The 27,747-nt window shown below is 40.2% G+C and overlaps 1 protein-coding gene across 14 annotated transcripts in view; it reads right to left on the reverse strand.

Annotated features, from left to right (window-relative positions):
• The window catches only part of ANK3 (ankyrin 3), a 591,855-nt gene that overhangs the window by 25,832 nt on the left and 538,276 nt on the right, over positions 1-27,747 (reverse strand). For 8 of the 14 annotated variants that reach the window (XM_061635097.1, XM_061635096.1, XM_061635095.1 and 5 more), the window contains 9 exons: positions 27,130-27,226; positions 24,440-24,668; positions 23,453-23,578; positions 22,825-22,947; positions 22,336-22,362; positions 18,729-18,810; positions 5,906-5,980; positions 3,982-4,113; positions 1,843-1,986 (listed from right to left, as the gene is read on the reverse strand). In XM_061635097.1, coding sequence (XP_061491081.1) covers positions 1,843-1,986; positions 3,982-4,113; positions 5,906-5,980; positions 18,729-18,810; positions 22,336-22,362; positions 22,825-22,947; positions 23,453-23,578; positions 24,440-24,668; positions 27,130-27,226 — 1,035 coding nt within the window. Of the gene's footprint in view, positions 1-1,842; positions 1,987-3,981; positions 4,114-5,905; positions 5,981-6,610; positions 14,303-18,728; positions 18,811-22,335; positions 22,363-22,824; positions 22,948-23,452; positions 23,579-24,439; positions 24,669-27,129; positions 27,227-27,747 lie in introns of all 14 variants that reach the window. The other 6 variants (XM_061635100.1, XM_061635090.1, XM_061635098.1 and 3 more) reach the window with 4 other exon arrangements.

A 27,747-nucleotide genomic window follows, 5' to 3' on the forward strand; every position in this document is an offset into this window, starting at 1 on the left:
CAAGTTTTCCCGTAAACCTCTTAAAAATGAGCATACATTTTTATATTCTGGTTTTAAAAAGATGTACCTACTTGCCATATTCCATTACTAATGTGATATATAATCTATAGATACTTCAAGTTTAATCACTGCATCATGAGAATGCAGTTATAAAAATGGAAATGAATCTTAAAAGACGACAGAAAAGCATAGCGCATTCTCAAACACAACAGAGGCAACATCTAACATAAAAAGTGTAGAAATCACAAAATACAGAGCAGGGAGGATCTAAAAATAAATTTCAGGAACAGTAAAGCTACAGAGATAAGAAGATTGTGATGAATAAGGTGATCTTGGTGACTGAGGTGATCTTGGTGACATGGGTACAATTAGAAACACTGATTGAATAAAGAGAAGAAAAACATAAGCAATGAAAATGAGAGAACAATAATTTTCTAGGACAGGGATGGCCAACTGGAGACCTGTGAGTCTGATCAGCCTGTAACTGGATGTGATCTCCCCAATTTTAGGCAAGGTGTGGTACAAAATTTTGCCCAGAATATTCATGCAGTTTTGAATGTATTGCTTTCTCAAAACCATTCTGGAAAGGCAAAAGTGGACTGCCCATCAGCCTCATGAGAGGATCTTTCTGGAAGGACATCAGTGACCTCGTACCACCTAAGCATGAATTCTCTATGCCCGTCGAGCCCTTACTGCAATGGGATGCTAGCTTTGCTATAGAGCCTGATCATCCAGGATAAGATTGGATTGTTTCTGTGAAAAGTACTTCCAGTGGCTAGAGTAGCAGCTGGTGAATGGAGCAGCCCTCAGGAATACAGAGGTTGACCATCCCTGCTCTTAACAGTTTGACTGGACATAGACAAATGAAATGACAATGAGTGTAATCATATTCTCACATATAAATATTAGGTTGGCCAGCTTGAGAAAAGCTGGGAGGGGGAAAGAGTTCAGCATTGTTCTGTCTGCAAGCTAATGCACACTAATGGTTTTTTCCTCTGAATCAACTGAGAGAAAGTTAAAATGTAGTCTGGTCTTGGTGAGGACAAGAAACTTGAGGAAGATTCAGAGGAGAGGAAGGACAGAAAGCAACACAGAGAAGCCCATTCTCTTTGTAGAAAATACACTTGTCTATGTTAAAAGGTACAAGCAACATTTCAAGAGGTAATATCTTAAAATGTCCACAGAATTTTATTTCTGTAATGCGGGGAGTAAATGACCAATAATGTTGCTTGGAGATGAATTAAGCTCATAAGCACTGCACACAGCCAGAAAATCCTTGCAGAAGGTAGCGCAAACATGTATTTAAATAACATACCAAAAAAAATATGACCTTCATAGTGTTTAGAACAACATAGCTTTAAAAACAAAACAAAAACGGAAGTATTTGGAAAACAACCTAATGCATCTTTACAGTCAGAATTAATTCTTAGCCCTCAATCAGTAGCTCAGCTTCATTTATATACCTATCAGCAGAATAAAGCCTTTGCAATTGAAAAACAAAAAAGGCAAGTTGATGACTCAGTGTAAATCTGGACGTTGATTAGAGTATCTAAGGTTCATTATCCCATTAAAGTAATTTTAGAATGTAAAGTAACAATTAGCAGTTGTATTTGTACCTAAGCGACTGATTTAATAGTAACTTTAGACTGTTAGTGAAAAAGAAGTTAGTGGAGCCAAACCACTTTGAAGTGCTCATTGATACATACCTTACATTTTATATTGGAAATAAATAATAAATATTTTTCTTTGAAATGATTTCATCTCTCATAGTTCAAGTTATTAAATGAAAAGATTTTTTGTGTGGAAACACCCCCACACACACAATGAAACAAATTCAGTTACCATCAACAGGATCATGGAAAATATTATTTTCATCTGCAAAGCTTCTGGTGCCTGAAATGTTTCCATAATCAAATATTGGTCCTTCCAACAAAGTTACAATGTCGATCCTATTGATTTTTGTCAGTACAGAGGTTAAGGCATCAGCTATAGAAGGAAGAACAAAATATATGAAAAAAATGTCATAACTAAACTTCATAACTGTTTGACCACCAGTTGCAATAGTAACATGTAAAGTGTGGACATCTTGAAGCATACAGTAGATTCATACCAGAGAGCCACAGCCAAGCTCTGATCTCCAGTTCATGTTCCCAAGTGTTTGAAGACACGCATCTCACCTTCACACTTCAAGTGATCACCATGGCAAATAGTGCTACAGTACACTGTTCTTGATACTTGGATTCCCTGATGTTGCAGGACTACAACTGCCATCATCCTTGGTCAATGGTTAAGCTGGCTGGGGTTGATGAAAGTTGTAGTTCAGAAACATCTAGGGACCTAAAGTAGAAGAACAGTGGTGTAGTACAGTGTCTTATAAAATGTGAATTAGCTGTTTGTCAAGACTATATTTTAGTCTACAAGTACAAGTTACTGTTAAAATAATTCTATTGACATGCAGTATCTCCTTAGCTATACCTTACTTATCACAACCTCTATGACTGTAGACAGTGTTCTTCTCAATGTATTGTAAATGCATTGAGACTACATGGCAAGGGCACAAGGGATGAATTCTTAGCAACTGTCCCACAAGTATGAGACACTTATGGGGAAGGGCTATGGCTCAGTGATAGAACACATGCTTTTAGAGGGTCCCAAGTATCTCCACCAAGGGCTGTGAAGACTTGTGATGAGCTGCTGCCAGTCACAGCAGACAATACTGGACTAGGAGATCCAATAGTCTGACTCGCTGTATTTTATACGTCCATATGTTCTCAGTGTGAATCCAGCAACCCCAAGCATGGCTTAGAATTATCGTTTAAGTCATTTTTTTCCTACATGATTAATTATCATAAGTCTATAGTTATCACTGGTTAGGTTTTACTCCATTTTCCACTGGGATGCTGCTGATCCTGATTGGGGGACCCAATTAGTATTAGTATATTGGTCAGGGATTGGCATGTTATGCACTGATATTGATTGCATCCCCAAATTACCACACATCGTCTGGATTAGGCCAGGTTGGAACAGAATGCTGTGCTTCCAGAATTATGAGTTCATGGAATTTTGGTGACAAGAAAGCCCTTGATAATAGTGGCTGAGAAACACTAATTAACAGTGGTGTGAAAATATAGAAGACCATTTAGAAGATGTATCAACATCACAATCCTCAAGAAACTGAGAGGGAACTGACAGGATCAACAAAAAAAGGGGGGAAGATTGGTGTATTACATAGGAGGAATGATAAAGATTGCTTCTACATGAAAATCAGGCTGGTATCTACTATCTCAGTCTCATCAGTTTTAAAAGAAATAACTGGAGGTATACATGACCATATCTCACCTAAACACAGGGCTCGGACATTAACAAAAACCCAAAAAGGTATGTAAAATCAGCAAATATCTTGAAGTATTTGTGCTGGTGAAAATATTAAAATATTTATTGTGCTGTTTTAAGCTTATCCGAAGAGCCAGTGTGTTATAGTGGTTAGAGTGTTGGACTACGGCCTGGGAGACCAGGGTTCAAATCCCCACACAGCCATGAAGCTCACTGGGTGACCTTGGGCCAGTCACTGCCTCTCAGCCTCAGAGGAAGGCAATGGTAAACCACCTTTTATTACAGCTTACCATGAAAACCGTATTCATAGGGTCACTGTAAGTCGGGATCGACTTGAAGGCAGTCCATTTCTATTTTCAAGCTTATTCAGACCAATCCAGTTCCCACATGCATTTAGTTTCCTTGTCCCCTGACTACTCCAGACTTGATGACTCACAGCTGAATGTGTGAACTGACTCATTTGAAAAAAAAACAGCCCTCAGGTGACAACAGGTGGCATGAAAATACTATCTACAGTCTTTGATGTGTAACATTTCATTCACACATACAAATCATTGCTTGAGACTGCAGTCATCAAGTGATGGGTCTATCCTATTTATGAAGTTCAGCAAAGTATAGGCTTGCACATACTGTAAAGAATAAACTTACTTGTAGCATTTTTCCCATCTCTGGTCACCCATTTCTTTAACAGCATGAAGCTCTGAGCAATCAGAGAGTTTGGATTTTCTACCCGGATTTGATTAATTTCATCAACAGAAAAATTCAGCTCTCTTGCCAGTTCTACAATATGGGGAAAAGGGAGATAATCTGGCTTATTTTGATTTGTCTGATCAGTAGGTCTCACATGATAAACCCATATCGGACATAGAACAATATAGTCAGGAGTTTGGTTCAGCAAGCTGCCTTTTCAGGGCAATATGTCATACAAGTCCCAAAGGTGAAAGGTCTCTAGGGGAGCAGCTGTTATCTCATCCTGCTCTCTGAAATCTATCAGCCATGGTTTGCAGAGTTTTGGACTGTTTCCTTCCTTCAGCATGTCTACAAACAGCATTTATATATATTTCTACTGACCCCACCAAGAGAGTTTGAACAGCTTCCCAATGTATTGCCATGCCTAATACAGCCTTCCCCAACCTGCTGCTCTGCAGGTGTTTTGGACTATACCTCTCAAAAGCACGGCCAACTGTCAGGAATGATGGGAGTTGTAGTCTAAAACATCTGGAGGGCACCAGGTTGAGGAAGGCTGTCTAATGGGACCAAATCTGGCTTCCAGCCAGGTAGCCAGTCACTAATGACCTCACAATTGCTATGTTCCATAGCAACATATTGGCCTCAATTTAAAGAATCACAGCTGGTGTTTTCTGCATGCATCAAGGCTTTCTTGTCTCCTTCAGCCCCTCATACCTCCACTCCAAATTGCTCCTAAGGATTGGAGAACTGTCTGGAATGGTATATAAGAACAGCAGCCAGAGAGAGGGAAAATGGCAACCCGCCTCCCATGTGCAAACAGAATTGCCTTCCGCTCACATGCAGGATACCTTGGATCCAAACCATTGCATTTTACTCTGTTTTTAAAAAGCAATCATCATATACAAAGCTAGACAGCATCTTACATGCCTGGGTATGAGCCCCAACATGAGACTTCCCAACTGGGAAAAACAAGGAAAGGCAGAGATGACAGCCCCATTCTTTTGCCAAAAGTAGACAAGAGGGGCATTTCAGGAGATTTGCCAGCCATGGCTGTCAGGCTCTTTAGTAGGCCTTTAGGAACAGGAAGGGGACCAAGAAGGTTTGGGCAGCTGCCTTATTGCCAAAGCAACATAGCCTCCCATGGCCCTGGGTGCCTCATGTGCAGACAAGACACCTCTGGAATCTACACAACTTGTAGGGCCTACATGAAAAGGCAGGGTGGTAAGACCAATGTGGAGACTAACACACTGGCTCTGCCTTTGGTAGAGGTCTTTAGAAAATGTGCCTTGAAGCTACTTGGTGCTACTTCTTATGTTACTTTATACAATTTATAAAATACTTATTGTTACGTATGTAAAGTATGGAGAAGGAGGAATACGACACTTTTAACCACTCTCTTCCACACCATATTTGAGGCCCGGGAGGAGTCAGGACCAATGCAGTGGAGTCCCAAGATCAGGAACAAAACTGTCTTCCCTAAGGTAACAAAACTGTGATCAACAAAAAACATGCTGGTCTTGACTGACTTTCCTGCTGGCCTCCAAATGGTATGAAGCTCATGAGATGGCCTTGCCCACGTTATTAATTGTCATATTAACCTCTTGCACAAGAGTGTTGTGAGGCTAACACACCACACTCAGCGCAATGAAGAAATTATGGGATACAAATGTCACAAATACTTTACAAATACTATAGATTTGTAACATAACGAGTAAGCACTAAAGCACATTTGACAGACATCTTGTACCTTTTTCCCCGTCTACTGTATCTCTCTCACACACACACAAAGAGAGAGAGAGAGAGAGAGAGAGAGAGAGAGAGAGAGCAAGGTGTCAAAAGGGGTTGCTAATTTCAATGTCATAATCACGTAATACAATCTTACCTGTCCAACTTAGTCCCAGGTGATCGGCCACTATTGCCATCCTTATATCTGTTCTTTCACAGGGACTCTGTGGACCTGTGATTTATAATTTCTTGATTAAAAAGGTGTAATGAAATAATTCATAGCTCTAATAGCACTTTAATACATTATACTATGTCAACTGGTGCTCAGACCAATTACTAAAATGACTGAGTGCCCTAAAACCTACAGTATATAGATTTGTCACAGATTTGAAAAATGCCACCTTTATAAGGCCAAGTGTCAAACTACATGATATTAGTTGTGTAAATGAAACCAAACATGCCGACAATCTGTCTACTCAACTGTTCAGCAGTGGTTTAACTACCAGCGGAAGGGTGGAAAATAAACCACCAGTACTTAAAAAAAAGTTTTCTCTATTTTGACAAAATGAGATTTTTGCTATCACAAAATAAAGTCTTCTATGACCTAAACTATTACATGAACGTCTTCAGCATGCTTCACTAGCTGTCTATAGTATAGGCTTCACTTAAAGGAAGAAAGAAGAGTATAAAAGACAGCACATACAGATGACAATGACAGAATGAGAACTACAGTAAGTCACTTCACAGGCAATCACAACAGTTCATGCACTAGGATCAACAAGTTGAAAGTTTTACAAACTAGGCTTGATCTCCACGAGGTGAGCCACGAGAGCTCCAGAAACCTGACTCCCTCCATTCTCACCAGTCCTCTTACTCCTCCTCCTCTCACTGTCGGACTTTTCAATCTTTGATTTTAAAGATGCTGCCTCTGTTCTCATATCTCTAGCGGGCTTCGATGTAATAGAAGGCTGGAAAACTTGAGTGGCTTCGGACAGGGATGTGTTTCTTGACGTACTGTCTTCATCATCATCATCGGACACCTCTGACTGCATCTTTTTCTCTTCATCAGACAGACGATCCACAAGCTTTAAAGCCTCACCACTAATGCCCTTAAAATATTCAATAGAATGTTTACATACCTCCCTAAGCTGACTCTGCTTTACTTTAACTGTTGTCGTTGTTGCTGCTGCAGCTGCTGCAGTGGTGGTGGTGGTAGATCTTACCTTTAATGGTAATTTAGAAGGAAGCAGTTTGGCTTTGCTTCTCTCTAGCTGCTCTTGGTTTTGAGCTGATGTTTTTCTAGCTATGGCTAATTGATGCCTTTGTGTATTTTTTACAGGAATCTTAGACCTTACTTCTGCATGTGAAAAAGAGCTGTTTTCTTTTCTTTTGTCAAGTTTACTATCCTGTCTGACTTTACTCACTCTGCAGGCTTGGTTACTGCTATGTGGGATGGCTTCTTTTGCTGAGGTAGCCTTTATGGGAAGTTTTGATCTTGCTCTATTCCCTACTAGCTCTGATGACTTCTGCTGTTCTCCATGTATTTTTTGCTTACAGTGTCCTTGTGTTGCACCTGTACCATTTCCTGAAGTGTTTTTCATTTGAGTAGCTTTCTGTGTGGGACACTTGGGCTCAAAATGTTCATTTAGCACTATTTTACAAGTAATGATATCGTTAGGTAAAGTGGATGGATCCAAATTGTTGTTGTTATTAAAATTATCTTTTTGGAAATCATGCTTTTCTGCTTCCCTATCACTTGACTGGCTTGTAACCTCCTCTATGGCTTCATATTCTAATCCCTGAACACCTGATGTCACAGCCTCTAGCTTATCTGTCACTTCTCCAGAGACATCTTTCTTCAGCGTCATGGTAGAAGCAGAAATTCCCATTTTAATAGGAGTGCGTAATTTGGGATCGACTTTAGAAGCATTAACAGTGGTTGATGATTTCTCCAGGGAGTTACTACTCGGTGTGGCTTCCATACAATCTCCACTGGCCTGGGTGATGAGCTTATGTTCAACTGCTGGTGTTTCTAGTTCTCTCTCTATGTTTTTTCCTATAGTTTTGTTCCCTGACTGTGGTTGTGTGATGGCGGTGACTTTATTTTTATCCCCTTCCCCCTTGTCCCCTGACTTCCCTTCAGAAGTATGCTCACCAATCTGAAAAAATTGGAGTCTTTCTTCAACAAAATCCCTCTTGCTCATGTCAATTGCGCCACTGCGAGTCATCTCAAACATCTTCCCTTCATGAAACGGGAAGGGGTTGGGCTCACTAGTTGGTGTACTTTCATCTGTTGGAGTTCTGGCTGGAGTTGTATCTGGGGTTGTCGCTTGAGATCTGTCTTCTACTGCAAGGCCAAAAGGCTTAGCCTCATCATCCCTTGATTTGGACTCAAAAACTTCATCATCACCACGATTATTGGACCAAGGATCAAAATCTAGGCTTTTAGTAGCTACTGTCTTAAAGGGGGTTGCAAACTCTTCATCTAATTTGTAACTGAAATATGTATCAGGAAACACAGTCCTGTCAGGGTGCCTGCCTTCCAAAGTGAAAAACTGTGCCCCTGACTTTTGTTCAGTTTTATTGGCACCTTTTTCAGATGCTGGACATTTTGATAAAACTTTGTTTTCTTCAGTGTTGACTTTTTCTTCCTCTTCAATAACTTCCAGCTTACTTTGGCTAAAGCACCGATCAGTCTGTTTCAAAATGCCTTCTGTAGCCCATATGTCTTTTTTGGGTTCCACTGCTGGACCTGCAAGTTTAGAATCACTTTCGGTCAAGCCATCATCTTCATCTTGTAGATCATACCCATCAAGAGAGTCAATTTCAGTTGCATCTGTATCATGGGAAAATTCTGCAGTGGTTGCTATGGAACACTCAGTGACAGACTGGTCATTGTTCCCATTTTGTGCAATATCATTCTGGGGAGAATCAAGGTCAAGGTCAAATTCGCTAGTCTTCCCAGACTCCTTTTTTTCAGATGATTTATGCTTGGACCCTTCCTTCTTGTCATCTTCAATGTCATTCAATTTAAACATGTATCTTTTAATTGGAATGGGCTGATACAGGGATTCATCATCACTAGAGTCACTGAGATCTTCTCCAGATGGCACAGGTGAAGGTGGTTGTACTCTTATGACTGGTTCAGCCAGCTGACATTTGTCATGTTCATCCTGTAGGTTTACTTCTATCATCTCCATCTCACTCTCAGAGGAGTGGCGATGCTTTTCTGATTCTGTCTGATCAGCATCTAGTGGAGGGGGTGGAGGGAACTCAATGTAGGCAACCCGGTTCCCTTTTGGTCTCTTATTAGAATCTCTGTCTAAATTACTGGGCAACACTCTGTCAATTTTTGGTGGCTCAACAGTGGCCTGTTTTGCAGAGGTTGACTTAGCCTCTGCTTCCTCTTCTGACTCCTCAGAAACCTCAGGGATAGGACTGGGTTTGCCTGGTATATAAGCAATTAGTGAATCAGGCGTTTTAGATGTAAACTCGTAACTCACTTCCTCTGAGCTAGGTGTTTCAGGTGTTAATGGACTTTTCCCAGAGCTATCCATAAAAGACACCTGTTCTAATGTGTCATCTTCTGGACTACCTTGTGGAGAAGGAAGCGGTTTTTGCTGCCTTGTGGTATAAAAGCCTCCCCTTGTCTCTTGTACCATCTTACTTTCCTGACTTACAGTTTTTTTAAAATTTCCTTGTTGCACCTCCCTTTCATATTGCCTCCCTACTTGGACAAAACTGACATAAACAGGCAATGTTTTTATCTCTTTTGTTTCCTCAGCTGTTGCTAAAGGGGCAGATTTTGCCAAATTATCACCATGAATGGAGTCAAAGTCCTTTGAGGGACACTCCTTTCCTGGGCTAATTTCTAAAGAATCGGGTGATTTACTAGGTGATAGCTCTCCATCCTTTGCAGGAAGACTTAATTCGATGCAGCTGTGCTGCTTACTGCTAGTCTGACAAAGTTCTGAATATTTATTTTTAACATGCTCTGTATAATCTAATTGTTGCTCCTTTTTTTCCTTTGTCACACTGGCATGGGACACTTTAGTTGAAAGTTCATGTACTGCATTTTTTGGCTGTTCATGAACTCCATCGGGAATGCTAGCTGATAACTTTCTTTTTTCTTCTGAAATTCGGACTGGAATGTGGGATGCAGTCAATGGTTCTTTTTTCTTTGAAGTTTTGTCCATCATTTCATTGGGGTATTCCCCTTCTCTGACAAAATATTCTCTATAAAGAACCTTTTTGGATGGGGATTTTACAGTCACCTCCTTCATCTCCTTTGAATGGGATCTATTTGTTGATACTTTGTGCTCATGCTCTGTCACAGTGATAAATTCACTGGCTCTGCTCAAATCGTTAGCCTCAGGGTTGTCAATGTTATTCTCTTTTACTACATCCTGAACAAGCACATGGGCCAGTTTTTCTTTTTGTGTTTTATAGGCAGATGTTCCAGGGCTTTCCCATGTCCTATAAATCTTTTTATCCCAGTGCCCCTTGGCTGGTGCATTATCTGAGTTCGTGCTATATGCCAAACTTTTCAGCTTCTGCTCTGCAAAGTCTTCTGGAACATTCTTACTTGGCATTTCATTTCTGTGTCTGAGTACATCTGAAGAAGCAGAATCTTCCACAGCTTTGCCTTTACCCTGGGTGCTATCTTTTAATTTGCTAGCAGAAGATTCCCTCTGTAATGTTATATTCCCATCTGTGAGGTCTACCTCTTTTGTATGCTTTTCTCGTGCATAAAACTGATAAACTGGGAGCTTGCTGTCCTGCAATTTTTTCACTGGGATTTTAGATTGAGTGTCCTGCTTTTTATTATCTTGAAGTACCTCCTTATTCTTGGAGCCTATGCTCTGTTCAAACTTCAGCCTAATAGAACTGAGTTTGGATTGCTTCAGCTGAAATCCAGTTGGCAAAACCTCAGGTGTCCTACTCTTCTGAGCAGTTCCTTTGTGCTCCATCAACTGTTTACAATCCTCGGTCTGCTGTGTAAGAGCCCTTCTCTCAGGACTGCTAGGCAAACTAGCTGCTTTTCTTTCATCAGCTTTTGGGAAGCACTTTCCACCATAGCCAAAGGGTCCTCCTCTAGTCCAGTCATCCTTCAAACTTGTCATCTTTTCCGGACTGCTGCTGGTTGAACTATGGCCAGAATGAGCTTCTTTCCCATTTCTTTTCTGTTGCTTTTTCTCTGGAGATTGCAGTTCATCATTCAATTTCTCTGTTTTGTCCCGGAAGAATTGTGATACTTCTGTCAGCTTTTCTTCTGCCTCCTTAACAGTCCTGTCCACCCTGTCTTCATACATCAACTTTTCTCTACCTCTGTCTAATCTGTTCTCAGTAAAGCGCATCCACATTGCATGTTTTGGGCTACTAACATCTCCGGTATAATGTAACACTGTCACTTTATCATAATGATCATCCTTAGACATTTTACCTACACCATTTTCTGATATATCTTTAGAGACTTTGGTGAGGATTTCTTTTGGGGGGGCTGTGACTATTTTTTCTCTGCATCGTTTATCATGCCCCTGTAAGTCTGAGCTAAGGGGTAGGACATGGTCAGTAACTGACTCCTCAGTATCAGAGTGAGACACATCTAGCTTTTCTGAGAGAAGCATTTTCTCAGCAAACCTGTATGACTCCCCTCTTAGTTCTGACAACTCATCATCATGGTACTCTACAGAGTGTTGACTCAAAAGCTTCAGTGTTTTGTACGAGTCATCAGACATAAGTTGGGCAGAACTAGGGCGACTGTCTTCTTCCTGAGACACAGGAGTATTTACTCTAGAAGACTCCAGGTAAGACTCTTCTGCTGTCAATTCTTCTTCTTCTTGCTGACCTTGTTCATCTGAACAAGGAAGAGCATCATGTTTTTCCAAATCACCTCGAGGCAAGTCTTTCTGATACACATACATTTCTTTCTCTGGGTGCTTTTTTGTTTCTCTAATAATGACTTCAGTAGGTTCAGCCTCATTACCTTTTTCGATATGGACCTCTATTATACGCTCCAGTTTGGGTTTCATTTTGCTGTTCTTCTCTGTATGTTGTGGTGAAATTTCAGATTTGCTAACATCTGGTGTTACCGAAGACTTATGTTCAAACAGACCTGCCAACTCTTTGGAAGGATCACGTCCTGACTGAAAAGCTTTCATTATATCATGTACAGACATTGTTTCCTCAATCCTTTCTGAAGAACTTTCAGTACACGGAGGCTTATGGTAAACCATTCTGGTTGTGGTAGTTATATGAGTTTCTTCTTTCACACAGACACCTTTACCAAGAACACATTTGTGGTCTTCATCTTCATTACTGGCTTTCATTTGAAATGCTTTCACTTTTTCTTTGATAGATCCTCCATTTGGCCTGGGTTCCAGCTCCATAGCAGTAGGTGCTGTTTTTATTGATGGCGGCTCTTCTGCTTGAGGTTCAGGAGCCTCTTCCGATGAAGGTTCATAGCTATGGATAACATGAACCACTTCAGTTCTTGTCTCTGTAATGACCGGAGGGATGGGTACATCATGGAAAAGCGGTTTTGGCCCTGTGCTCTCTGCACTTTGAGGAGCTGAAGGAGTTTTTTCGCTTCTTGTTTCAAAGCCACTGTCAGACAAAGGACTTTTGTCTTGGTCATGTTGGGAAAAGTCATCCGGAGACTCCAGAATGGTATCAGTTCCAAAAAAAGAATCTGCAATCTTACACAACTCTTTTTCTGAAGTAGAAGGCCTCATGGAGGCTGGAGGCATTTTAAGTTTATGTTCTTGTAATGCAATGGCTGGTTTTAAAACTCGTTTTTGTCTCTCTTCACCTTCTCTTTTCCCCTCTTCAAACTTGTACTTTAAACTTGCCAGTGAACTACTACCAATGTCATTAGTCAAATAATCAATGACTTTTGTCAAGTTATAATCCTTTTCAGATACAGCCTTCGCTTTAATTTGCACCTTTTCAGGAATAGATATAGAAGGGCATGTCGTGCCTTGCCGTCTTGCTTCATCAATCTCATCTGCACTGAACTCTACCCATTCATCCTCAGAGGAGTGTCCTTTATCATTTTTTGATAGCTTGGTTGATGCTTTATTTTCTAAACACACATCTTTTTTCAGTATCTCACTAACTTTTACTAAGTCCTCTTTTACTTTCTCAACAATTTTAAAAGGTTCTTCGTCATCTATTCTACCCTCTTTTGTTAGTTCTGGCTGGAATTCCTTGTCCTCCATTACATCTGTCTGCAATATCGCTGTCATTCTTATTAGGTCCTCTTTCATCTCAGCCACATCTTTTAATATCTCCTGACTAGAAGTTAAAGAAGATGGTGCGGACACCTTAAGAGCAGAGGGTGCTAAAAACAAGGATGATTTTATAGGAGATGAGGTTCGGTTAAAGTGAGGCTGTGTGCGTGTCTCTGTAGTCAATGTTTTAATAGGCGATAACAACGCAGCTGCCGATTTTGTAAGGGAAGATGACTCTGGGAGCTTCTTTAGTGCTGGTTCAGACAAAACATTGACTACAGAATATACTGGCACTGTGATTGTTGATGAAGTTACTGACGAGGTAGTAGCTGATATTGACCCAAGAGATGCGTATAGTACACCTGCAGTAGGAGTTCTTATTGACTGAAAGGCTGATGGAGTTGAAGACACATGTGACCTGAGTGGAGAAAATGGCATTGCAGTAGTAGCTGGAAATATTTTCTCAACTGCGTCAGAGGCTGCATTAACAGCACAACTTGCAGAACTGGTTGCTGCAGTAATATTGTCTTGAAATGTGACTGTGGCTTTGGATCCATTGATTAAACTGGCAGGGGATGGATATTTCAGAGGCGACATGGATCCGTTGACCATTGCTACCTCTGTATGCCCAACTGTGTGTTTCACAGGGGATGTGAGAGATGAAGCCATCATGGCTTTAGATGATGAAACAGCATCAACTGCTGACTTAGCAGGAGACACCACTGATTTTAAAGGTGACGATAAAAGCGGTGATGTTGATGTGATGATTGACTTAAATGGCAAACTTGAAGAGTACATGTTAATGTTCGATTTGGGAGATGCTGGAGGCGTCATGGTAATGGATGATCTCTCCAAAAGAGACCCAGCTGTAGTCACTGGAGATGTCCGAGAGGGGAATGCGGAAGTGGTTGCCAGCCCTTTCAAACTAGTGGCTTCTGTTACTGTGGGCACTCTGACGAAAGAACCAGAAGACATTTGGATATTATATGGAGGCTGTAAGACCACAGTTTTTATTGGTGAGGAGATTGTCCGAAATGATCTAATCGGAGAAACTACATCACTAACAGATTTAATTGAAGATGTAGTGGAGGCTCCTAATGTGGATTTGATTGGTGAAGCAGAAGAAACAGACCATATTGATTTTAATGGGGAAGCTGTTGGAGTGTTAGAGGAAGAGCTTGATAGAGAATTGAAGCCTGATTTGGTATGCCCAGGCACAGTAATTGGTGCTGTTGTCCATGACTGATACGGTCTTGCTGAAAGTAATGGCTTGTACGAATAGGTTGCAGGTAGGGATCTTGTTGCTCCTGCACTTCGTTCAACTGTTTCTTAAATTGTTAAACCAAAATAATCAAACGTAAAAATCAACAAAAATGGTTGAAAAACAGAGAGACCAGAGAGGAAAATTGGTCAGTAAACGTTGTAATATTACAAAAAAGCAAGTTCAACTATTTGTATGAATTAGAATGAAGTAGATAAAATCAACTAAATCAGCTAAAAAGGAAGAGGAAAAAAGAAATGAGCCACATAATTATGGATGATTCAAAAGCAAAAAGGGGAAAAGAAATCAACAAAATGAAATGAAAGACAGAAAAGCACAAGGCAACCAAGTCTGCAACAATGAAATAACAGAAAACATGTAGAAGAATCCATTATGGTCCAAAGTAATAGCCACAACCAAAAATTCTTCTCTTACTTTCTATTGACTTTCTGATGTGCTAAATTTGAAATATTAAATATCTCAGCTTCGTTTTGCCTGTTATCAGTATGTCTTTGCTTTGTGCAAATATCAAAATTGTCCTTTGGGAAATTTCAGTCATTATATCCTTAGCAGTTTTGTTAATACATTGTGTATCAGTTTCGTTAATACAAAATGGTATAAACTTGTGTAAATGACATTGAGTAGCTAAAGTCTGCTTTGAAAACCACTCTGAACTATTTCATGCAGAACCCAAAATACCTTTAAAGTGGCAGGCAATTGATGTGCAAACTGTGAAGCAACGGGAATAAAGTCAAAACTTTCTCTCTCTCCCATGCACATTTCGGATATGCTTCACGCTCACAAAGCCAATAAGAGCAAGAACTTTTTTGACTCAAGGATTAAAAGAACCAAAAAGGAAAAGGATTTTTATTTTTTGCATTTGTTGGCTTTTTCATGCAATATTCCTCTTACTTGGTAAAACTTAAAAGGAAAAAAGCTTCACATGAAATGGCTTGAAGAAGCATTTGTCATACATTTTAAAAAAATGGGAAATACAATTAATGAAAAAACGTGAGCAAGCAAAGCAACCAAAACTTTTAATTTTATTCATGCACGGTGTATCATGTCAAAAACAAGCACATGGCATAAAACACTTGCATAGTGTACTATGTGGAATACACAAATGTTTAACAATATTTCAACAGGAGGAATTTAAAAAGAAGAGTACACTTTTTCTACAAGGCGTAGTATCTTAGTACCTTTTTTAAGGATAGTTTTCCTAGCTGTTCATGGAAAGGCAAGTTCAGCTTTCCCCATCACAAAAGACAACTGTTGGCTTCCAAAGAAAGGGGCTTTTCTGTGATACACCCTGGCTACGGGACTACACCCCCACTGCTCAGAGTCACCTGATGTTGTCTTTACTATGTTTGAAATGCCTGTCTACGTGTATCTTGTTTCCCCATAGAAAGTGATTTTACTGATGGAAATTGTTTTATTAGAATTTCAGCTGCTGATCTTAATATGCTGTTTAGATTTTTGAAGGATTGCTTATTATAATATATTAGTGTGTTTTTATAATGTGGATCTCGCAAACTGCCTGGAGAATATCTTAATATTCCCTATATACTTTAAAAAATATATATGCTTAAAAAAACAACTAAGTAAGTATTGCCAAGTAACTGGCCGGGAATATCAACTCTAGTTAGCCAAAATTCTGGGAATGACATTATCAATATCTTTTGATACAGCCATAACATTCAGAGCTCCAGTTTGTAAGTTACCAGTGATAGACTTCTCACAGTGGAATAGCAGAAAGATCTTCTCTCTAAAGTGTCCTTTAGTAGCTCTCTCTCCCCCACCCCCACCCCCACAATGAAAGAAAGCTCTCCCCCATAAACACATTTGGTTGCTTTCCCAGCTGTGGTCTTGCCTGATGGCAGTGGCTAGCTATCATTTAATATCCCAAACGGCTCTAGAGTGACACTACACTGGGAGATCTAGAGCACTGAAGAAAGTAGAATTGTGGGTGGCTTCCCAGCCACTGCCACCAGGCAAGCCAACAGCTAGTGAATTGTCTGGGCAGGTGGGCCAAACAGCAGAATCAGTGGACCCTTCTGGGGTTTATGGGGCCCAGCTATCCTGGCCAACCCAGTTGGATTCACACTTGGAATCAATGGGGTGTTTTTCTGAATTATATTTAATGTGGAATCTCAGCTTAGAGCGATTCATAGATCGCTTACAGATTATACAGCACTCTGTAACCCTACACAAGCATAATAAAGCATGACTACTCAAGCTAAGATGTTGCTGCAGCAGTTAGACATGCCCCTTGAGGCCCTTTAAGTAGGCTCAGGGTGGGCTTCTATTTGCGAGGGGAAGGTTTCTCTGAACGGGACTACATGAGCAAGCGAGCACTCCTATGAACAGGTTGAAAAGCTGGCACTATCTGTGAGTGTGCAGCTGCTGGAGCATCCTCTGTGACAGTGGCACTTCAGATCCTCATCTGACACTGCCTCTGGTTGAGCCTCCAATTTCTCCTCCTTGGGAGGAGACACGTGAATGCCCGAACAACAAGCCAGGGCTGAGAGGCAGGACAAGGGTCGGCTCATTGTCAGGCAGAGCTGCTTCTGCTGGAATTAAGGGTGGAGAGTTAAAACTGTCTAAACTGCTGAAGCCTTCTCCTGTTTCACCCCCTCCCTCTGCAGTCCACTAGGCCCCTTCCCAGGATACCATTCTTCCTCCTCCTGATCACTCCACCAAGAGTCCTCCACAGGGCCCATGACACCAGCAGCTGCTTGAAGAAGCAGTGTTTCTGGTAGCTCCGCCTCTACAATACACTTCAAAGAATATTTTCTCAGCTGAGGCCTTCACGCCAACAGCTAATCATGCAATTTTTTCTTCCCTGTTTTCTGCAAGGGACAGAAATCACAAAAGAAGAGTCTCCATGCAAGCAGGTGTCATTGTGCAGTGCCTGGCTCACATGTTCTTTGATGTGCCTAATGGAGGGGAGGGGCATTTGCCTGTTCCTCTGATATGTGTGGGCAACCACTGCTAATGTATGAACCATGGCAGAGTTCTTTAATCCTAAATGATTAAATGCTAAAACATAAACCACTAAAGGCACAATCTCTTCACTAGAAGTTAACATGGAAACAAAAACACCTTCCCTGCGCACCTTTTTCTGGTATTAACTTTTTTTAAAAAAAGTTGTCCTTTTTTAGGCAAACAATAATCCAGTATGAAAGAATCAACTTAAAACTGATATTATCCTAATAAAGCAGCAGTATGAACATACAAACTTCTCTACAAGCTATTCACTGTACAATGAAAAAAACTGTATATGAATTATATAGACATTTTCCATTGTACAATGAATACACCTTTGAAAATGTTGGGTTGTATCCAAAGTAGCAGTAAGTCACAGTCCCATCAGCACAAGGGTTTCCGCTTGCAAATGGGACTTTCTCTCCCTCTCCTGCCCCCACTACATGCCTCCTAAATCTGTTCTAGGGGTTCCCCCAACTCTCCAGAGCAGATTTGGGGAGGGTGTGGGGTGCATATGGAGGAGGAGAGAGGGGAAAATTCCATTGCACAAGCGGAAATCCTTGCACTGATGGCATGCATTAGTTGGATAGCACCCTTTGTTCATTGGTGCTCCTTTATTAGGATTTTACATATGCAAACACATATACAAACTCTGGATCAACCTGTCAAATGAAAATCCGATGCCTGGGGTGGGTGACTGAAAGACAACAGACATGCAGACCCTTTATCCAAATCACATACCCCACCTATTTGGATAAACATTGGATGTGGATAAACAGCAACTAGGGGACAATTTTTGGAGTCAAATTCTGATTAGGGCTCCACACAGCTGCATTTCCTTCAAAATAAAAACTAAGTACACCATTAAAAATGCATTTCTAATGTAAAAATATAACTTGGCCCTCAGTTGCATCCACTTTTGTGATCTGTAGTGCAAAAGTCAGAGCTAGGGACATTATGGACATTGCTATATGTGTATGTACTGGTGGGGAATTGGTGTGCTATTGTTTATAATGTTATGTTGTTTATATGAATTTAGATAACTTTTGAGAGTGTAAAAAATGACCTCAGTTAACTTACAAGCACATAAAGAACATTTTAAAAATGACATCAAAGCATTGGCTATGTGCGTAATTCTCTTCTATATGTGAACCTCTTGTCTTTTTGATCTGCGTGTTTGCCTGCCGATATGTTATTTTCTTCATGAAACATATTAAGATTTAACTGCCTAATCTTTTTAAAGGTCAAATAGCCCGTTTTCTTTGGTATATAAGCATAGATTAGTGGTTCTACCCTAATGCTGCCCTTTCAAGAGACGTGTGGTTTACTAGCCTGAATTTCCCAAGTTGTCTGTGCTTAAAAGAGCTTGTGAATAATTGGAGGATTCGGCCTATTAAATCAGGCCTTTTCCAATGATGCCGAAAGCATGACATTTATAGAAAAAATGTCTCCTCTTGTGAAAGATCAGCTTACAACATTAGTATGTTGGTTAAGAAACTCACTCATTCCAGGCTCAGTCAGATAGCTGTAGCGCTTACGTAAAGCAAGGGATACAAAGTTCTGCCGCCGGTCTGCTTTCTCCGTCTGCAACAAAATATATTTCCTTTTGGTACCTTTAATAGACAGCTGTTGTCATCTAGAGCAGGTTTCTTTCTTTCTTTTTAAAAAATTAATTAATTTACATTCCACTCTTCAAAATAATCTTCAAAGTAGCAAACAAGATATACCAATACTTCTTGTTGGGGTTTTTTAAAAAATGGGACACTACTATCCCACCCCCCCTTACATATTGTTAAATCTTCTGGAGAGGAACTGTACATTAGGGAAAAGTACTTGCAAACAAAATAAGCTATGAATCTATACGGAGAGATAAGGAGGAACTTGGCTCTGCCTTGCGTTTCCTCTGCATGGTGTTTTAGCTTAACAAACATTCAGTAAAGCAGATTGAGTTGTATGTACACCATAAAGCACATTTAAAGGGCATGACTTTCCCCAAATAATCCTGGTAATGGTAGTTTGTTAAGGATGCTGGGAACTGTAGCTCTATGAGGGGCAAACTACAGCTGCCAGGATTCTTTGGGAGAAGCAATGAGCTTTAAACACATGGTGTGTATGCAGCTCTAGTCTTAGAGATAGTAAGTGGTTCAAGGCCAACCGATTTGAACCAATTTCTTCCACGGCCAAGCCATGTTGTGAAAATATATGTGTATATCTTTGTCACAATCCCCCCCTCATTAGTCTATAAACAAGGTTTAAGTTACAGCTGAATCCACACTTTTTTGTTTTTAAAGTTGCTCCCCTTTCTCATGGACTCAGATCTGCTCTCAAAAACTCTTATGTAACAAGGCCTGCATCTGAGATTATATTTTACCAACATCGGTCTAAGACTTATAACTGTAAAATGTGTGTTGGCTTTGAAGAACGGATACACAAGTTTTCCATTTCATTGCTAATGCATATTTCAGGGGAAAATGGACAGATTAACAGGTTATCTTGAGGCCTAATCCAGTGCTGCCTAACTCTAGGATCCAACCTGTTGTGAACAGGCTTTGGGCACTCTCATCCCCTTGTTCCCTCCCTTGTCACAGATTAATGAGTAAACCCTGACAGTCCAATGTCTATTTGGTTATGGGTTCTGATTTAAAGGATCGGATAGATCCTGTGTTAGAGCACTGATCTCCTAACTAGCTAGTGACTGCTCATGCTGAGGGAAGTGGTGGAGAAAAACAGCATGTGAACGGGTCATGACAGAGTTCTATCCATTTTCCAAGTGACACAGGCACAACCTTTGAAGACTCCTAGTATTAAGATGAATGTTGGTAAAAGGTAACACCAAAAATGCCCATACCAATTTGGAGAATGTTGAAGAATAGGCCAGATATCATACACTCTTTTCATTAAGAAACTTTTGAGAGAAATGTTCAGCCTTAATTATTGTATCATAAGGCTTCACCATTATAAGTCCCCCATCTCCCTCATATCACACAGCTTGCATGATAGTAATTTTTGGCCACAAATGTGAGCTGCCAGCCACACACAAGGCTACACTTGCACATGTAGAATATTAATATAGCTGTAACTTAGGCCAGTCAAGTAAGTTCTCCCCAAATTAATTTGTTGCAAAAGCACAAAAATCACAATGTACACCTACTTTAAAAGAACTACATAAAGGACACAAAAAAAGCATAGACTTTTTTTAAAATAGGCACAAATGCAGGGGTGTGGATTAGACAGCAGGTTGCAACTGCTAACAGATTACGATTTGTATATATATAGGTTTGATATATTGTTTAATAATACTTATAGAACCTATTTTGTTGGTGTTTTTAGGATATATATTCAGTTTGGAAAGAAAATAACTCAGAGTTATATAATAACTAGGAAAATGAAACACTTTTTGTAAAGTATAGAAACTAGACATTAGATTACTAGCACCAATTGATTGTTATAATATCTAATATCCTGCTAAGCTTAATCACATTTAAAAGTCCTACAGATTTCAGTGGGAGAGCTGAATGAATGCTTAACTTTCCCATATTGAAATTAGTTAGGTTTTAAAGTGCTTAACTTTGGCTGGATCATGCTTTAATCTTTTTTTTTCTACATTGTGTTCACTAGTGAACAAAACAGTCATAAACTAATCAGAGACAATGAACACAACCCATAAATCCCCTTGTGGTGATCCATTTCCTTCTCCAGGGAGCAAGTGGCTTGCAGCGTTTAGCCGGGAGCCATTCTTCTAATAAGTCAAATAGTCATGGTAATTATTGCAGGCCACTTGACTTGGAATACTTGAACACAGCATTTGTTGGGGCCTCAATTGCCTGCATTGATATTGCAAGGAGAGATGGATACATTCAAATAGTGCAGTTTGTTGACTGCACCCATTGCTAAACACTTTTTTTAAAAAAAAATGTAGTTGGAACCAAAGAACTAGAAGGAAAATAGCCACTAGTGCTGTCCCACAAACACTTGTGAAAAAGCTTGCACAAAAGTTCATGCAGCATTGTAATAAGTTGGTTCCATTACAGTTCTCACATTTGTGCAAGAGCCTGCACATGAGAAAGAATATTGCTGGGCTTAGTTTCCCTTTTCTCATGCAAAGCTCTAGTGTAGACTTCTACAACCTGGTGGCCTCCAGATGTTTTGGACTACAACTCCCATTAGCCCGAGCCAGTACAGCCATGCTAGCTGGGGCTGATGGAAGTTACAGTCCAAAACATCCGGAGGCCACCAGGTTGTGGAAGGTTGCTTTAATGTGGGGTTGTGAAACAGTCCTTCCATGGGCTAAAGATACCTTCTGCATGCTAAAGAGCACATTTAGATCCAACCTATAATGTTATAGATGTAGCCATGCAAATTTATTTAAGAACAGATACTGAATTTTTCAAAAATCAATGCCTGTATGAATTAATCCAGACAATAAGAAGAAAAGAAAGTAACAAGACTGTTATTAAATGCTTGCTAGCTGCTATCTAGAAATGACAAAGTTAAAAAAATGAGTGAAATTATACTACAGGTAGTTTCCACACTCTTTAATATATCAATCTGATATAGTATAAATTAAAAAGAGCACAATCAATCTCACAGAGCAGACACATGTATGTGTGTCTGTTGTGGTTGGCGGAGGTGGTGGTGGAATCTCCACAGGATTCTACTGAATCCTTCCCTCCTTCTCTGCTAGTCCTCACGTAGGTGCACAGCAATGGGGCTGGCCATTTCTGATCAAGGGAGCCTCTTCAACATCTCACATACAGGTATGTAGTGGTCTGTTTCTCTTTTGGTCCCTGATGTACAAGCTGTTCTCACAAAGAGCAGTAGTCTGAATGCCAAAGTCTCTGTATGAAGCATGGAAAGGCTTTCCTTGATTGGAAGTGGCCAAGTGTGCTGGTGTGTGCCAAGCAGAGGACATGGTATATCTAGTGAAGGCTGGTGGAGGCAGGTGGGGAAAGGACCAGGCCGTTATTGTTCCAAGCCCAACGTGTGATCTTAAACTTCACCTGATATAATTTATTTGGTTTAATTAGAATTTCTGCAATACCATATATCTTTAATGGATACATATTCTGACTATAATAAAAATAAAATAAAAGACAGAATTTGTATTACCTCATCATCTTGATCTGACTCTGTTTCCTTTTGGTCCCAAGATGCATTGCAGAGACAAGGAATATTATAATGGACAGCAGGGAAAAGAATATCAGGATATGAAAAGGACCAAGTAAGGGAGCACAAAAAATGCAAGCTAATTTATAAAAGACAAAGCAAACCCAAAATGTCGACAGAAAATAAATGAACAAACAAAACTTTACATCAAATGCAAATCAACACATGACATTACTAAAAGCATAAAGTCTATGAACTGTAAGCAGAAACATGAACTATAATCAGAGGACCCGGTCATTAAAAAAAACCACCAGAAATTCAACACCACAGTATCAAGAAACTTCATAAACTTTCTGCATAACATGAAAACAGTAAGACATGAATCAGGCTTAATCAGATTACAAGGCATTCCCATTACTAGTGTTTCATTACAATCAGCAAAAAAAAAGACTATATATAGATATATAATAAAAAAACCATAAAAAATCATACCTTTTTGTGTGCTGGCAGGGTGATGTTCAAGTTGCAAACAGCCGTTTGTGGAAGACCCTTTGTAGTCTTTGGTTCTTTCAAAAATGATAAGCGACCACAAGGTTCTTGGCTGGTGTCTCTAATCTATATATAAATAAAATGTCCACACTCTGGTTTGAAATGTTTACAGTTCTTTGGGTTCCATTAAATTTAGTTTATTATTACCTCTAATTTAAAAACAAAACACAAGAAGAAGCCAAAAGGTTTTTTAGACCATGGGAAAGGGAGTCATTAAAAAAAAACAGCAGGTTGGTCTTCAAATATTTGTTCAAAAAGAGGTGGGTACTGCAAAGCTTTCTAAATGCAGCAAGAAGGTACACTGATGCCTGTCTTCTGGAAGGTCATTCTAAAGTCTTGGAGCTCCTTTTTGCAACCATCTTAATTTCCTAGGTGTACCAATGCAGGGCCCATCCTGCCATTCCTAATTGGTTGGATGGAGGTTCATGTCCACTGGTAACAATATGTTATTACACAATATACCTTTTTCAAACACCGTAGATCAATAGATGCTTTAAAAATAACAACAGCATTATCATCATGAGAAAACATTTTTTCTCACTATTATTGCTCCAAGTGGTTTTACTTTTACCTTGATAGAAAATGGCAGTCTATTTTCTTTGAAAGCATAAAAATTAAATACAAGCTGCTGTCCTCCTTTTGTCAAAGGGGCAAGATTCCCATAGCAATCCACATAAATAGGCTTTCCTTCCAAAACCTGTTGGGTCAACAAAACATTTGTTATACCTATTCCAGTGCTGAACAATTAAAATAACAGTAAGTATTAAAATTACTACTTAAAACTACAGCTAAAGATGCTTTTCAACACAAAGAGGTATGTGTATGGACTCTTTTGTGGGCAAAAAGGAAGCAGTCAGGACTATAGCTATTTATTTCTAAATGGACCCTTCAGTGGGCAATTGGCAATCCAAGCTCACATCTTGCCTCCATTTTTTTTGCCTCCAACTGATAAAAGGATCCATGGACAATGTGAAGATACGTTCACACATTCCACTAGTTCTCGGCCAGGCCTGAATCTACCAGGAGGAAAGGGGAAAGGAACGCTTCTGGAGGACATTAACTGAATTGCTCATCATCTAGTTGCCCTACCATCTTACTTCAGCCAAATTAAATAAAAGATATTGAACTGATAATCAGAAGCATTTAGCAGATTGTGCAGATTACATTCATCCTTAGTGGAATGCACATGTGCTTAGGCTTACTAGACCCAGGAACTGGATAAACAACATTAATATTTTTTTTATCATTTTCAATACTTTACTCATTCAATTGCTAACTGAATTTTTTTAGAGCTACTATGCGCAACACAGGAAATTGGCAGTTGTAACTGATTGCTTTTCAAGTGCTTGAAATATCTCAAATGAACAAACTAGCCATCAGATAAAATCCTCACTCAGAAAGGGGTTAAATTTACAGCTTCAGTGACAGGTATATAGCCATCATTTATTTTTTATTGGAATATGAACTGTAACTTTTAGAAAGGAATAATTTTAAAAAGTGCCTTGAAAGCCTGTAAAGAGGGTCATATGAAAGCCTTTACTGTTGAATGACGATATACCTCAATATCTTTGCTTCTTGCAACTTCTTCAAAATTCTCTTGCTGTTCCAACGTTTTGTCAACTTTATCATCCGTCATGCAGAAGCAGCGCAAATTGGATTCCACAGCATCATTCATTTTGGCAAAAATGACGAACTTGGCCATGTATGGAACACATATTAATTCTCTATAAAGCTGCGTGGCCAGCCCAACAGTTTCAAGAACCTGATGGCAGTCTGCTAGCCAAAATCTGGATATACATACATATATAAAAGACCAATCAGTCCATCTAAATACAGTAGAGATCTAATTCACACAGAACTAAACAAAAGGCAGAACAAACATTCAACTGGATCACCTCAATAAATATTGTTTCCCACCATAACTTTACTCTATTTTGGACTACCTCTCTTACTAGCAAAACCAAGTTATAATCCTTAGGCTTTTAAGTTACTTTTATTTTATTTACCTATGAATTATTTCCCTCAAAATTCAGGGATGGCTGCTCTGAGAACAGTCAGACAAAAAGCATTACATAGACATACTAAATATCATACCTATTCTTTTATCTGGCTTGCTAATAATGTGCCTTGCTTTCATTTTCTATAACTAGAATCTATGAAAAGTGAAGATTCGGTAACATCTAATATACAAAAACATGCAAATCTTTGAAGTGAGTGGGCCTCTGCCATGAGATGAGGGTTAGATATGAAATGTGGGTGAGAAAGCCAGTATTCATTTGCGACAGTACATACTCTGGCACAGAACCAGGGCCGGTGCCAGGCATGACTGGGCCCTTGGGTACCAGCCTGCCCTGGGCCTGCGATACCTGCTCGCATGCCCCACCTATCTCTGCCGCTTCACATGAATACCGTGCGCGTAGAGTGCACATGCCTGTCATCAATCAATATGGCGGTGGGGCTAATACCCCTGCCACCATCTTGGTTGATGGCTTGCATGCGTGCTATGCTATGCACGCACATACTTGCCATCAACCAAGATGGTGGCAGGGTCGTCAGACCTTTAGGGAAGCCTCAGCTGTCATCTTGGTTGATGGCAGGCATGCACACACAGAATTGACAGCAATGGGAGAGGTAGGTGGGGTGTGTGTGCGGGCTTATTGAAGCCCACATGGTCTATGTGCAGGAGGGGGCCTGGATGCTCCCTCTCTACAATCTGTGGCAGGGTTGGGAGTCAGCACTGCTGCTGATCATGGAATAGGAGAGCTACCTTCCCACCCTAAGGCAACAGAGGCCCTCGGCCAAGGCCCAACATGGCCGCCCTCTGGCACGGGCCCTGCACAGAACCTTTCCTGCCTATCCCATGGGTGCCTAAGCTTTATCACACTGTCCATACTGCCCTATATCTTTGGTCATAGGAATACAGGAAGCTACATCAGCCTTCTCCAACCTGGTGAAAGAAAAGAGGAGGGTTGTAGTGAAGTAAATGTAGCTTGTAACAGAGCTGTAAAATGAGACAGCTTGGCAGGCTAAAAGGGAAGCAGGAGGGAGATAACTCAGTCAGGTCTGGGGGTTGTCCCCATAGTGGCGAGCCAAAGGAACAGCAACAAAACAGTGTAATTATAGAAGAACAGCAACTGTATGCTGGAGCACAGGATGACAGTAATCCTTAATCTAAACAGATTGTTAATAGAATGTGTCAGATGATGAGAAGAGAGACTGACATGCTCACCAGTGTTTTTTCGAAGTAACAGAAACTAGCACTCTGAAGATAGGTGGGCCCCTAGGTTTAGAAGGGAGGGGTGGGTTAAAGTCAAAAGCCTTGAAGCAATAGCAAAGGCTTCACATGGAATGAATGAATTGGACTGCCTTCAAGTCGCTTCCGACTTATGGCGACCCTACGAATAGGGTTTTCATGGTAAGCTGTAATAAAAGGTGGTTTACCACTGCCTTCCTCTGAGGGTGAGAGGCAGTGACTGGCCCAAGGTCACCCAGTGAGCTTCATGGCTGTGTGGGGATTCGAACCCTGATCTTCCAGGTCGTAGTGCAGCACCTTAACTACTATACCACACTGGCTCTCACATATCCACTAGTTAATCTTAATTATGGGGCTTGCATGTTCAGTGACTTTTGGGGTATGCATAAGCTCTGTCCCATGATTTATCCCAGTTTAATATGGAAAATTTCTAAAATTAATTCCAAAACAGGCATAAGTGATTTCATTCCATTCTGTTAATTTGCATCTTCCTTTCTCCACCTAGCTCCTGTGTGTACTGTGCAAAATGGAATCTTTACGTAATCATTTACACCACTGCATCAATGTTACTTAGTACATAGTATTTTACAAGAGAATGCAAGCACCTGTGCACACTGGTAATAAAAGACAACAGATATGAGAATGAGCAGCAGGAACGGAATGTTATGGAAACTGCTCATCCACAGTGATCTGCACAAAATTTGGAAATAAATTCCTAGTGCCCTGGTGCCACTCTGCAAACAGAACCAAGAAACTTGGAATACCAAAATCCAAGGAGAAATTCAAATGGGAGGAAATTTTTGTAAGCACCTGTAGTTTTGAATATGCTACATACTCTGTTTTTGCTCATCTCCTCCATCTCCCCTCCCACCAGTAAAAAATGTCCTGCCATTGAGCTGAATATTCTAGTGTATATCACTAAAGTTATTTTGACCTTAATAATACAACCTGTAAACTCTGATAGCATATAATAATTGCATTTGCTTTTACTGTACCTGGCAGAAACGTTGGTTGTGAAAGAGACACAATCGTTTACAAAAGTCAGTGGGGTGGTTCCTGTGATATCTTCCCACTGAGCTGGTGAAGTACCTCCTAGGAAAAAATAGATAACATTTGTTTAAATAGATATCAGTCTTTACACAGATTTGTTTCTGCTTGATCTTAGTTTTATTTGAATGTAACTAGACAAGTGAAGTTACTGAAATGCTCAAATAATATGGCAATCATTTGGAATGGTCTCCGGTTCTTCATTTCCAGAGGGAAAGGCATGATAGCTCTGTACTGTTAAAGGTGGATGATGCAGTGCTTGGATTGCAGAGGAAAGGGGCAGAAGGGGAGCTACCCCTTGTCTTTTGTGATGTCTCCCTTGGCCACCATCTTTAGAAGGCTATGTTGGCATTGTATGGCTAAAATTGGAGAGGGGATCAGATAATGGAGCTTATGGATTTTAAAAAGGCCCCTTCCCTTCCCCCCCCTATGCTTTGAGCCCTGAGGCATTGTGAATTTTTTTTTTATCCCTGTATCTTATTCGATTCATTTGGAAGCCTCCAACTACTTTTAGAAAAAGAGCATTTAGAACAGGGACGGACAATCAGTGGTCCTAGGGCCACATG

The sequence above is a fragment of the Rhineura floridana genome, chromosome 7 (assembly GCF_030035675.1).
Source record: "Rhineura floridana isolate rRhiFlo1 chromosome 7, rRhiFlo1.hap2, whole genome shotgun sequence".
In the NCBI taxonomy this organism is placed as follows: Eukaryota; Metazoa; Chordata; class Lepidosauria; order Squamata; family Rhineuridae; genus Rhineura; species Rhineura floridana.